Here is a 14,358-nt window from a genome sequence, read left to right as displayed (position 1 = left end):
ATTACAATCTGTTGTAGCAAGATGTTGTGTTTGGTTTCCATTCAGACATTGCTCTCTTACATACATCTGATTCAAAGTACAGCAGTTGTGTTGAACTTCTGGAAAATCGATTGATTAATTTCCGTGGGTTCATCCTCCTCTCGTACCACAGGGTGTTGGCTACGTGGCGGATGAGTTCACGTCCGACGCCAACCCATTCGACCTGGACCAGTTCAACATGGATGAGTTCGTCACCGTGGACGAGGTGGAAGGGGATGAGGCGGACAACACCAACCCACCAGAGCCATCATCTTCATCACCCAATACCCAAGATGGCGCCCATGAAAGGTCTGAACGATCATTCAAACGCAAGAGGGGTACCCCTGATACCCCAATTTCTACTATGAAGTCTAGCCAGGAGAAAGAGACACCCCCGTCCAAAAGCACTCCCACCCCATCCTCTTCTACCTCTGACCCCCCTGGACAGAAGACTCCACGACAAGCCGCAACAGCCAAAAAAACGCAGCCGGCAAAACCTCAACCACCTGCCACCTCTGGACGCAAGACCAGGTCATCAGCTGCTGTTGTAGCAACGGAAGCCGCAGAAACCCCAGAAACTGTCACCTCTGGACGCAAGACCAGGTCATCAGCTGCAGCTGCTGTTGTAGCAAAGGAAGCCGCAGAAACCCCAGAAACTGTCACTGACGATGACCCCACAGTCGGGATGGAGGCGGAGCCTCTTCCCGTGGAGCTTCTGTCTCAGCCAATGGCTGAGGGTATGTTACCGTCATCCGACCACAAGGTGTCAGTGTTGGACACTGCATTGCCGGCGAACAAGGAAGTAGAAAGTGCTGGGTCAGAGATTGATATGGAGACTACAGCTGAAAAACATCCAGAGGTAGGCGGGAGCGAGGAGAAGGCCCAGGCTAAAAAAGGTGACTCGATTCTGGGTAGCAAGGCTCAGAATGAAGGCTGTCCACTGGAGCCTGGTTTGCCTGATCCGTCTTCCGCAGCCAAGGAGCAAGACCTTCATACAACCCTAGAACTACGAGAGTTTGAGACGGTGTCGGGTCACCAAGTGCCCCAATCACTTGTTGACAAAGTACCCGAAGAAGAAAATGGAGGTTTACAGATACTCAACGAAACCGTGGATGACACAGCCTCTGAATCTACGGGTTCCCAGGAGCTCCAAACTACTCTAGAGGAACGCCAAGACGAAGAAGAATCTGCTTTCCACATCCTGGACTCTGTCGAAGACACTGAAGACCGAAGAGATTCTCTACCCAGAGAGTTGGAAGGGTTCCATATCCTGGACTCTGTCGATGATCAGGTGGATATGACAGAAGCTCTGGACAACCATACTACTGAATCTAAGGGTACCTCAAAACCCCAAAAAGAGGGTTACAAAAAGGGTAAGGGTAATATGACACTTCAAAAGAAGGAGGATGGTAAGAAGATACCCCAAACCCTTGAGAAGGCCCTTACAGTGGAGTCAGAGAGGGGTGAGGGAGGTACCCACAAAAAGACTAACCTTGTCTCTTTGGATGAGGTGAGTGAGGAAGAAGAGAGTTACCCTGACGACGCTGCCGAAGAGGAAGAGCTGATGACGAAACAGGAACTGGCGAAGGAGAAACAGCGAGCGAGAGAATGGGAGAAGGCGAGAGGGAAGAAGAGGAGGAGTACAGAGCGGGAGAAGAGCAAAGAGGAGGAGCAGGAACGGACGAGGGAGAAGGAGAGGTTCGGTGCGGATACGGAATGGTTGGTGACTCTGGATGAGATTGGAGGAGATGGGGATGAGAGAGGAGAGGAGGGTGCGAGGGATCAGGAGTGCGGAATAAATGAGGCAGATCTTCAAGAATTGGTCACTCTGGATGAGATCGTTGGCAAGGAAGGAGGGGAGGGTCCTAGCCCGGAGCCACACCCATTCAGCCAGGAGGACGAATCAAGAGACTCCTTCAACACAGAGGTCAGTAAACATCTAGTGCTTTCTTTTTGTCTGCTTGTATCTTGATTTCACTAACTAACTAACTCTCTCTCTCTCGCTAACTCTCTCTCTCTCGCTAACTCTCTCTCTCTCGCTAACTCTCTCTCTCTCGCTAACTCTCTCTCTCTCGCTAACTCTCTCTCTCTCGCTAACTCTCTCTCTCTCGCTAACTCTCTCTCTCTCGCTAACTCTCGCTAACTCTCGCTAACTCTCGCTAACTCTCGCTAACTCTCGCTAACTCTCGCTCTCTCGCTAACTCTCGCTCTCTCGCTCTCTCTCGCTAACTCTCTCTCTCTCTCGCTAACTCTCTCTCTCTCTCGCTAACTCTCTCTCTCTCTCGCTAACTCTCTCTCTCTCTCGCTAACTCTCTCTCTCTCTCGCTAACTCTCTCTCTCTCTCGCTAACTCTCTCTCTCACACACGTCTATTTGTAATTATTATGGATCCCCATTAGCTGCTGCTTTCCTGCGGTCCAGCAAAATGAAGGCAGTTGTACAATTTTAAAAACATTACAATACCTTGATTACAGAATTCACAACACAGTGTGTGCCCTCAGGCCCGTACTCCACTACCACATATCTACAGTACTAAATCCAAGTGTACGTGTGTGTGTGTATAGTGCGTATATTATAACATGTCTGTGTTGCTTCACAGTCCCCGCTGTTCCATAAGGTGTATTATTTGTTTAAATCTGATTCTACTGCTTTTCGTCAGTTACTTGAGGTAGAATAGTAGTCATGGCTCTATGTAGTACTGTGCACCTATCATAGTCTGTTCTGGACTGAAGAGACCTCTGGTGGCATGTCTTGTGGGGTATGCATGGGTGTCTGGGTGCTAGTCGTTTAGACAGACAGCTCAGTCCATTCAACATGTCAATACCTCTCATAAATAAAAGTAGTGATCAAATCTATCTCTCCTCCACTTTGAGCCAGGAGAGATTGACATGTATATTATTAATATTAGCTCTCTGTGTACATCCAAGGCCCAGCCGTGCTGCCCTGTTCTGAGCCAATTGCAATTTTCCTGAGTTCCTCTGTGTGGCACCTGACCACACGACTGAACTGTAGTCAAGGTGCGACAAAACTAGGGTCTGTAGGACCTGCCTTGTTGATAGTGTTGTTAAGAAGGTAGAGCAGTACTTTATTATGGACATACTTCTCCCCATCTTAGCTACTGTTGTATCAGTATGTTTTGAGCATGACAGTTTATAATCCAGGGTAACTCCAAGCAGTTTAGTCGTATCAACTTACTCAATTTCCACATTATTTATTACAAGATTTAGTTGAGGTTTAGTGAATGATTTGTCCCAAATACAATCCTTTTAGTTTTTGAAATATTTAGGACTAACTTGTTCCCTGCCACCTACTCTGAAACTAACTGCAGCTCTTGTTGTTAAGTGTTGCAGTCATTTCAGTCGCTGTAGTAGCTGACGTGTATAGTGTTGAGTCATCCGCATACATAGACACACTGGCTTTACTCAAAGCCGGTGGCATGTTGTTAGTAAAGATTGAAAAATGTAAGGGGCCTAGACAGCTGCCCTGGGGAATTCCTGATGAAGACAGCTTGTCTGTCGAAACGTTGGACATAAATATTTTTGCATCTGAGCTCCTAGAGTGTGCGGCTAATTTTTTTAAATAATTCCTGATTCTACCTGGATTATGTTGGAGATGCTTCCATGAAAGAACACCCTCTGTGTTCTGTTAGACAGGTAACTCTTTATCCACATTATAGCAGGGGGTGTAAAGCCATAACACATTATAGCAGGGGGTGTAAAGCCATAACACATTATAGCAGGAGGTGTAAAGCCATAACACATTATAGCAGGGGGTGTAAAGCCATAACACATTATAGCAGGGGGTGTAAAGCCATAACACATTATAGCAGGGGGTGTAAAGCCATAACACATTATAGCAGGGGGTGTAAAGCCATAACACATTATAGCAGGGGGTGTAAAGCCATAACACATTATAGCAGGGGGTGTAAAGCCATAACACGTAGGTTTTTCCTGCAGCAGACTGATTATCAGAAGCCACACTGAAGTCCAGCAAAACAGCCTTTAAAATATTTTTTATTATCAATTTCTCTGTCAATCAGTCATTTGTAAGTGCTGTGCTTGTTGAATGTCCTTCCCTATAAGCGTGCTGAAAGTCTGTTGTCAATATGTTTACTGTAAAATAGCATTGTATCTGGTCAAACACCATTGTTGCCAGAAGTTTACTAAGGGTTGGTAACAGGCTGATTGGTCGGCTATTTGAGCCAGTAAAGGGGGCTTTACTATTCTTAGGTAGCGGAATGACTTTGGCTTCCCTCCAGGCCTGAGGGCACACGCTCTCTAGTAGGTTTGGATTGACGGTATGGCAAATAGGAGTGGCAATATCGTCCGCTATTATCCTCAGTAAATTTTTCATCCAGATCGTCGGACCCTGGTGGCTTGTCATTGTTGATATCAATCAAATGTATTTATAAAGCCCGTTTTACATCAGCCGATGTCTCAAAGTGCTGTACAGAAACCCAGCCTAAAACCCCGAAACAGCAAGCAATGCAGGTGTAGAAGCACGGTGGCTAGGATAAAACTCCCTAGAAAGGCCAAAACCTAGGGAGGAACCAGGCTCTGAGGGGTAGCCAGTCTTCTTCTGGCTGTGCCGGGTGGAGATTATAACAGAACATGGCCAAGATGTTCAAATGTTCATAGATGACCACTAGGGTCAAATAATAATAATCACAGTGGTTGTGGACAAAAATAATTGTATCACCTTTTCCACACTCACTTTACGGAATTCAAAAATTACAATTCTTGTCTTTCATAATTTGGTCAGATATACTTGAATGTGTAGTGTTTGCGTTTGTTGCTGGCATGTCATGCTTAAGTTTGCTAATCTTAAAAATCATTAAAGTAGTTGGCAATATCAGTCGGTTCTGAAATGAATGAGCCATCTGATTCAATGAATGAAGGAGCAGAGTTTGCTTATTTTCCCAAAGTTTGTTTACTATCATTCTTTATCTCATTTATCTTTGTTTCATAGTGTAGTTTCTTCCTCTTTATATTCAGTTTAGTCACATGATTTATCAACTTGCTGTACGTTTTGCTAATCGGTTGTGCAGCCAGACTTATTTGCCAATCCTTTAGCCTCATCCCTCTCAACCAACCCATTTTTCAATTCCTCATCAATCCCAGGGGATTTAACAGTTTTTACAGTCATTTTCTTAATAGGTGCATGTTTATTAGTAACTGGGATAAGCAAGTTCATAAATGTGTCAAGTGTAGCGTCTGGTTGCTCCTCATTACACTCCACAGACCAACAAATATTCTTTACATCAACAACACAGGAATCACTACAAGATGTATGACCTCTTCTACGTTTTATTAGACAGGCACACTACATATTTGAATCTCTCTCCTTTCAGACGATGGTGACCCTGGATGAGGCTGGAGGTGATCATGAGATGGAGGAAGAGCAGCCCAGGAAGTTTCCAGAACCAGCCCAGACCCGGGACACTGACGATACAGGTACAGGTGTCTGTTACAACAGAACCAGCCCAGACCCGGCTCACTGACAATACAGGTACAGGTGTCTGTTACAACAGAACCAGACCCGGCACACTGACAATACAGGTACAGGTGTCTGTTACAACAGAACCAGACCAGACCCGGCACACTGACAATACAGGTACAGGTGTCTGTTACAACAGAACCAGACCAGACCCGGCACACTGACAATACAGGTACAGGTGTCTGTTAGATCAGAGGGACTGTCTGTGTCTGTGATGCGCTGGTTGACTCATAACCCGCAGTCCCTGTGGTTATATCCGTGGTGCGGACGGGTTTAGGGTCATTAAATAGTGTTTTGGTGAAGGGTTTAGGGTCATTAAATAGTGTGTGGGTTTAGGGTCATTAAATAGTGTTTTGGTGAAGGGTTTAGGGTCATTAAATAGTGTGTGGGTTTAGGGTCATTAAATAGTGTTTTGGTGAAGGGTTTAGGGTCATTAAATAGTGTGTGGGTTTAGGGGCATTAAATAGTGTTTTGGTGAAGGGTTTAGGGTCATTAAATAGTGTGTGGGTTTAGGGTCATTAAATAGTGTTTTGGTGAAGGGTTTAGGGTCATTAAATAGTGTGTGGGTTTAGGGTCATTAAATAGTGTTTTGGTGAAGGGTTTAGGGTCATTAAATAGTGTGTGGGTTTAGGGGCATTAAATAGTGTGTGGGTGAAGGGTTTAGGGGCATTAAATAGTGTGTGGGATTAGGGTCATTAAATAGTGTGTGGGATTAGGGTCATTAAATAGTGTGTGGGTGAAGGGTTTAGGGACATTAAATAGTGTGTGGGTGAAGGGTTTAGGGACATTAAATAGTGTGTGGGATTAGGGTCATTAAATAGTGTGTGGGATTAGGGGCATTAAATAGTGTGTGGGTTTAGGGGCATTAAATAGTGTGTGGGATTAGGGGCATTAAATAGTGTGTGGGTGAAGGGTTTAGGGGCATTAAATAGTGTGTGGGATTAGGGGCATTAAATAGTGTGTGGGTTTAGGGGCATTAAATAGTGTGTGGGATTAGGGGCATTAAATAGTGTGTGGAATTAGGGGCATTAAATAGTGTGTGGGATTAGGGTCATTAAATAGTGTGTGGGATTAGGGGCATTAAATAGTGTGTGGGTTTAGGGGCATTAAATAGTGTGTGGGATTAGGGGCATTAAATAGTGTGTGGGTGAAGGGTTTAGGGGCATTAAATAGTGTGTGGGTGAAGGGTTTAGGGGCATTAAATAGTGTGTGGGTTTAGGGGCATTAAATAGTGCGTGGGTTTAGGGGCATTAAATAGTGTGTGGGTTTAGGGGCATTAAATAGTGTGTGGGTTTAGGGGCATTAAATAGTGTGTGGGTGAAGGGTTTAGGGGCATTAAATAGTGGGTGGGTGAAGGGATTAGGGGCATTAAATAGTGTGTGGGATTAGGGGCATTAAATAGTGGGTGGGTTTAGGGGCATTAAATAGTGTGTGGGATTAGGGGCATTAAATAGTGTGTGGGATTAGGGGCATTAAATAGTGTGTGGGATTAGGGGCATTAAATAGTGTGTGGGTTTAGGGGCATTAAATAGTGTGTGGGTGAAGGGATTAGGGGCATTAAATAGTGTGTGGGTGAAGGGTTTAGGGGCATTAAATAGTGTGTGGGTGAAGGGTTTAGGGGCATTAAATAGTGTGTGGGTTTAGGGGCATTAAATAGTGTGTGGGTTTAGGGGCATTAAATAGTGTGTGGGTTTAGGGGCATTAAATAGTGTGTGGGTGAAGGGTTTAGGGACATGGAATAGTGTGTGGGGGAAGGGTTTAGGGTCATTAAATAGTGTGTGGGTGAAGGGTTTAGGGGCATTAAATAGTGTGTGGGTGAAGGGTTTAGGGACATTAAATAGTGTGTGGGTGAAGGGTTTAGGGTCATTAAATAGTGTGTGGGATTAGGGGCATTAAATAGTGTGTGGGATTAGGGGCATTAAATAGTGTGTGGGTTTAGGGGCATTAAATAGTGTGTGGGTGAAGGGTTTAGGGTCATTAAATAGTGTGTGGGTGAAGGGTTTAGGGACATTAAATAGTGTGTGGGATTAGGGGCATTAAATAGTGTGTGGGATTAGGGGCATTAAATAGTGTGTGGGATTAGGGGCATTAAATAGTGTGTGGGATTAGGGGCATTAAATAGTGTGTGGGTGAAGGGTCATTAAATAGTGTGTGGGTGAAGGGTTTAGGGACATTAAATAGTGTGTGTGTTTAGGGTCATTAAATAGTGTGTGGGTTTAGGGGCATTAAATAGTTTTGGGTGAAGGGTTTAGGGACATTAAATAGTGTGTGGGTTTAGGGGCATTAAATAGTTTTGGGTGAAGGGTTTAGGGACATTAAATAGTGTGTGGGTTTAGGGGCATTAAATAGTTTTGGGTGAAGGGCGGGTGGCTGGTTGAATAAAGAGAACAATAACTTAAAAGTCCGTAATGTATCATACAACTATTATCACGAGGTATATCGAGGTTTTTCATTATTTTTATCTGCCGGTGCGTAGGCCTGAGTCTTCGTCCTAACTGTACACGCCAGATGCTTTTGGGCAGAAAGTGAATGTCAGTTTAATTCAAGAAGAGAAAAGTTGCGAAATAGAGAGTTGAAAATAAATGTTGAATAAAAACATAATTGTTCAAGAACTGCACAGCACATTTTCTATGTTTTGCGAGTTAGGGTCAGGTTACGGGCCTCAGATTCACTTTATCACATGCCGTGCATTCGGGAAGTTATTCAGACCCCTTGACTTTTTCCACATTTTGTTACGTTACAGCCTTATTCTAAAATTGAATACTATTTTTTCCCTCATCAATCTACACACAATACTCCACAATGACATCAAAATACCCCATAATGACGTCACAATACCCCATAATGACGTCACAATACCCCATAATGACGTCACAATACCCCATAATGACGTCACAATACCCCATAATGACGTCACAATACCCCATAATGACGTCACAATACCCCATAATGACGTCACAATACCCCATAATGACGTCACAATACCCCATAATGACGTCACAATACCCCACAATGACGTCACAATACTCCACAATGACATCACAATACTCCACAATGACATCACAATACTCCACAATGACATCACACTACTCCTTAATGCCATTACAATACTCCACAATGACATCACAATACCCCATAATGACATCACAACAGAACAAAACGAAAAGAGGTTTTTAGACATTTTTGCTACAGAAATACCTTATTTACACAAGTATTCAGACCCTTTGCTATGATAATCTAAATTGAGTTCAGGATCATCCTTGAGATGTTTTCTACAACTTGATTGGACTCCACCTGTGGTAAATTCAATTGATTGGACATGATTTGGAAAGCCACACACCTGTCTATATAAGGTCCCACAGTTGACAGTGCCTGTCAGAGCAAAAACCAAGCCATGAGGTCAAAGGAATTGTCTGTAGAGCTCAGAGACAGGATTGTGTCGAGGCACAGATCTGGGGAAGGGTACCAAAAAATGTCTGCAGCATTGAACGTCCCCAAGAACACAGTGGCCTCCATCATTCTTAAATGGAAGAAGTTTGGAACCACCAAGACTCTTCCTAGAACTGGCCGCCCAGCCAAACTGAGCAATCGGGGGAGAAGGGCCTTGGCCAGGGAGGTGACCAAGAACCCGATGGCCACTCTGACAGAGCTCTAGACTTCCTCTGTGGAGACGGGGGGACCTTCCAGAAGGACAACCGTCTCTGCAGCACTCCACCAATCAGGCCTTTATGGTAGAGTGGACAGACGGAAGCCACTCCTCAGTAAAAGGCACATGACAGCCCGCTTGAAGTTTGCCAAAAGGCACCAAAAGACTCTCAGACCATGAGAAACAAGATTCTCTGGTCTGATGAAACCAAGATTAAACTCTTTGGCCTGAATGCCAAGCGTCACGTCTGGAGGAAACCTGGCACCATCCCTACGGTGAAGCATGGTGGTGGCAGCATCATGCTGTGGGGATGTTTTTCAGCGGCAGGGACTGGGAGACTAGTCAGGATCGAGGGAAAGATGAACGGAGCAAAGTACAGAGAGATCCTTGATGAAAACCTGCTCCAGAGCGCTCAGGACCTCAGACTGGGGCAAAGGTTCACATTTCAACAGGACAACGACCCTAAGCACACAGCCAAGACAATGCAGGAGTGGCTTCAGGACAAGTCTCTGAATGTCCTTGAGTCTCCCAGCCAGAGCCTGGACTTGAACCCGATCGAACATCTCTGGAGAGACCTGAAAATAGCTGTGTAGCGACGCTCCCCATCCAACCTGACAGAGCTTGAGAGGATCTGCAGAGAAGAATGGGAGAAACTCCCCAAATACAGGTGTGCCAAGCTTGTAGCGTCATACCCAAGAAGACTCAAGGCTGTAATCGCTGCCAAAGGTGCTTCAACAAAGTACTGAGTAAAGAGTCTGAATACTTATGTAAATGTGATATTAAATTATTTCATTGCTTTATATTTAATATATTTAATACATTTGCAAAGATTTCTAGGAAAATGTTTTTGCTTTGTCATTATGGGGTATTGTGTGTAGATGAATGAAGGAAAAAAACAATTTAATACATTTTAGATTAAGGCCCTAAAGTTACAAAATGTGAATAAAGTTGAGGGGTCTGAATACTTTCCCGAATGCGCTGTACATCTGAATTTAGACACTGTTATTTAAGTTTATTCTAAATAACTTATGATTGATTCTAAGTTAAACCATTTCTCTCCCAACCTCTCGCTATCTCTCTCCTCTCTCTCCTCTCTCTCTCCAGGCCAGGACTTTGTGGTTTCTAAGGCAGGGTTCTTCTGTAAGCTGTGTTCTCTGTTCTATGGGAGTGAAGACACATCCAAGAAGACCCACTGCAGCAGTCTACAGCACTATCAGAACATGCAGGTATAAACAGGATTATACTAGTCAGTCAGTTAGTTAGTCAGTTAGGTCTGTAGTTAGCTAGTTAGTTAGCGAGTTAGCTTGCTAGTTAGTTAGGGTTATTCAACTAGGGGTCTGTGGAGGTACTGCAGGATAAACACATTTTGAATTGCATATACCTACAGTATGTATAGTTTATCGACAGTATGTATGGGTCACATTACAGTATGTATGTATGGTTCACATTACAGTAGGTTTGTATGGTTCACATTACAGTATGTATGTATGGTTCACATTACAGTAGGTATGTATGGTTCACATTACAGTAGGTATGTATGGTTCACATTACAGTAGGTATGTATGGGTCACATTACAGTAGGTATGTATGGGTCACATTACAGTAGGTATGTATGGGTCACATTACAGTAGGTATGTATGGTTCACATTACAGTAGGTATGTATAGAATATCTTCTTTCTAATGATGACAACTTTACTTGCGAGTACCGTTCATCCTGATTGACTGTTAGTTTCTGTGTCTAGTATTCTGGGGATTATTTCACTAAAGCTAATTGACAAATGACTTCCCTTCTGTCTTTACATCCCCCTCCCTCTCTCTCCCCCTCCCTCTCTCTCTCCCCCTCCCTCTCTCCCCCTCCCTTCTCCTATCCATCTCCCTCCCTCTCTCTCTCCCTTCTCTCCCTCTCTCCCTCCCTGTCCAGAAACATTACCCGAAGCATCAGAAGCAACAAGCAGGAGGTTCTAGCCAAGGCTCCGCCTCCAAGTGACCCCTGACCTCACCCCTGGGTGTGTCTAAAATGTGACCACTTCTATGACTCCATCTGGTTGAAAGTAGTGCACTATGTAGGGAATAGGGTGCCATTTGGGACACTTTTCAACTAATAGGTTCTGGTCCAAAGTAGTGCACTAACTACGGCCCATTGCGTTAGATAGTGCACTACTATATAGGGTAATAGAGTGCCGTTTGCTATTTCAGAGGCAGAGAGCTGGTCTAGGATCAGATCCTCCCCATGTTCATATTGTCTTATTCATTATGATTTAAAAGGTCAAACTGATCCTAGATCTCTGAGATGCTTTGTGAATATATTGGGTCCAAATATGACAAGAGATTTTAGATTCATTTGATTTGGTTGTTTTTTTCGGGGGGGTATTTGAATCTCATTAAACTGTTTTAATTTATCCAGAGAAACTCAGTCAGCAGAGACCTATGTATAAGGAGATAGTAATAAATGAGTTTTTATTACCAACACTGTGTTGTTTTGGTGAATGGCTTGATAGCACGGTGCAGATGGCACGGTGCAGATGGCACAGTGCAGATGGCACGGCGCAGATGGCACGGTGCAGATAGCACGGTGCACCGGCAGAACACTGCATCATCACCAGTTTGAATCCATACCTAAAGAAGAGGATTCTGGGTCGTATTTCGTTAGTGGAAAAAGTAACCCAACTGTCACACCTGAGTAAAAGTAAAGATACCTTCATAGAAAATGACTCAAGTGAAAGTGAAAGTCACCCAGTAAAATACTACTTGAGTAAAAGTCTAAAAGTATTTGGTTTTAAATATTCATAAGTATCAAAAGTAAAAGTATAAATCCTTTCAAATTCCTAATATTAAGCAAAACCAATTCACGAATAGCCAGAGGCACACTCCAACACTCAGACATCATTTACGGTACATACTAAACGTCTGTGTAGTGAGTCCTCCAGATCAGAGGCAGTAGGGATGACCAGGGATGTTCTCTTGATAAGTGCGTGAATTGGACCATTTTCCTGTCAGAATGTAACGAGTACTTTTGGGTGTCAGGGAGAATGTATGGAGTAAACAATACATAACTTTTACTTCACTACATTCCTGAAGAAAATGATCAAAAATATAAATAGTGAAGTACAAATGTCCCCACAAAACTACTCAAGTACTTTACACCAATGGTGCACACGCATCATAGCAAAATGTTTTGCAACAGCAAACTAATTTTCCTCGAGGCTCCAGGATCCTCCATCACTGAAGACTGGTAGTTTCCTCAAGGCCTCAGGATCCTCCATCACTGAAGACTGGTAGTTTCCTCAAGGCCTCAGGATCCTCCATCACTGAAGACTGGTAGTTTCCTCAAGGCCTCAGGATCCTCCATCACTGAAGACTGGTAGTTTCCTCAAGGCCTCAGGATCCTCCATCACTGAAGACTGGTAGTTTCCTCAAGGCCTCAGGATCCTCCATCACTGAAGACTGGTAGTTTCCTCAAGGCTCCATCACTGAAGACTGGTAGTTTCCTCAAGGCCTCAGGATCCTCCATCACTGAAGACTGGTAGTTTCCCCAAGGCTCCATGATCCTCCATCACTGAAGACTGGTAGTTTCCTCAAGGCCTCAGGATCCTCCATCACTGAAGACTGGTAGTTTCCTCAAGGCCTCAGGATCCTCCATCACTGAAGACTGGTAGTTTCCTCAAGGCTCCATTATCCTCCATCACTGAAGACTGGTAGTTTCCTCAAGGCTCCAGGATCCTCCATCACTGAAGACTGGTAGTTTCCTCAAGGCCTCAGGATCCTCCATCACTGAAGACTGGTAGTTTCCCCAAGGCCTCAGGATCCTCCATCACTGAAGACTGGTAGTTTCCTCAAGGCCTCAGGATCCTCCATCACTGAAGACTGGTAGTTTCCTCAAGGCTCCATGATCCTCCATCACTGAAGACTGGTAGTTTCCTCAAGGCCTCAGGATCCTCCATCACTGAAGACTGGTAGTTTCCTCAAGGCTCCAGGATCCTCCATCACTGAAGACTGGTAGTTTCCTCAAGGCTCCAGGATCCTCCATCACTGAAGACTGGTAGTTTCCTCAAGGCCTCAGGATCCTCCATCACTGAAGACTGGTAGTTTCCCCAAGGCTCCATGATCCTCCATCACTGAAGACTGGTAGTTTCCTCAAGGCCTCAGGATCCTCCATCACTGAAGACTGGTAGTTTCCTCAAGGCCTCAGGATCCTCCATCACTGAAGACTGGTAGTTTCCTCGAGGCCTCAGGATCCTCCATCACTGAAGACTGGTAGTTTCCTCAAGGCTCCAGGATCCTCCATCACTGAAGACTGGTAGTTTCCTCGAGGCTCCATTATCCTCCATCACTGAAGACTGGTAGTTTCCTCAAGGCTCCAGGATCCTCCATCACTGAAGACTGGTAGGTTCCTCAAGGCCTCAGGATCCTCCATCACTGAAGACTGGTAGTTTCCTCAAGGCCTCAGGATCCTCCATCACTGAAGACTGGTAGTTTCCTCAAGGCTCCATTATCCTCCATCACTGAAGACTGGTAGTTTCCTCAAGGCTCCAGGATCCTCCATCACTGAAGACTGGTAGTTTCCTCAAGGCTCCATTATCCTCCATCACTGAAGACTGGTAGTTTCCTCGAGGCTCCATTATCCTCCATCACTGAAGATTGGTAGTTTCCTCAAGGCCCCATCACTGAAGACTGGTAGTTTCCTCAAGGCCTCAGGATCCTCCATCACTGAAGACTGGTAGTTTCCTCAAGGCCTCAGGATCCTCCATCACTGAAGACTGGTAGTTTCCTCAAGGCCTCAGGATCCTCCATCACTGAAGACTGGTAGTTTCCTCAAGGCCTCAGGATCCTCCATCACTGAAGACTGGTAGTTTCCTCAAGGCCTCAGGATCCTCCATCACTGAAGACTGGTAGTTTCCTCAAGGCCTCAGGATCCTCCATCACTGAAGACTGGTAGTTTCCTCAAGGCTCCATGATCCTCCATCACTGAAGACTGGTAGTTTCCTCAAGGCTCCATGATCCTCCATCACTGAAGACTGGTAGTTTCCTCAAGGCTCCAGGATCCTCCATCACTGAAGACTGGTAGTTTCCTCAAGGCTCCAGGATCCTCCATCACTGAAGACTGGTAGTTTCCTCAAGGCTCCATCACTGAAGACTGGTAGTTTCCTCAAGGCCTCAGGATCCTCCATCACTGAAGACTGGTAGTTTCCTCAAGGCCT

At 44.8% G+C, this 14,358-nt stretch overlaps 1 protein-coding gene across 1 annotated transcript in view; it reads left to right on the top strand.

The window, feature by feature from the left end:
• LOC120049439 (zinc finger protein 638-like) overlaps positions 1–11,627 on the top strand; it is a 71,594-nt gene extending 59,967 nt beyond the window's left edge. Inside the window, exons 19-22 of the mRNA XM_038995706.1 lie at positions 152–1,945; positions 5,368–5,470; positions 10,264–10,385; positions 11,082–11,627. Coding sequence (XP_038851634.1) covers positions 152–1,945; positions 5,368–5,470; positions 10,264–10,385; positions 11,082–11,147 — 2,085 coding nt within the window. The 3' untranslated portion in view covers positions 11,148–11,627. The remainder of the gene's footprint in view (positions 1–151; positions 1,946–5,367; positions 5,471–10,263; positions 10,386–11,081) is intronic.
• Positions 11,628–14,358: the final 2,731 nt, after the last annotated feature.

Source organism: Salvelinus namaycush, chromosome 6 (genome assembly GCF_016432855.1).
Source record: "Salvelinus namaycush isolate Seneca chromosome 6, SaNama_1.0, whole genome shotgun sequence".
Lineage (NCBI taxonomy): Eukaryota > Metazoa > Chordata > Actinopteri > Salmoniformes > Salmonidae > Salvelinus > Salvelinus namaycush.
This window is presented reverse-complemented; position numbering and strand designations above follow the sequence as displayed.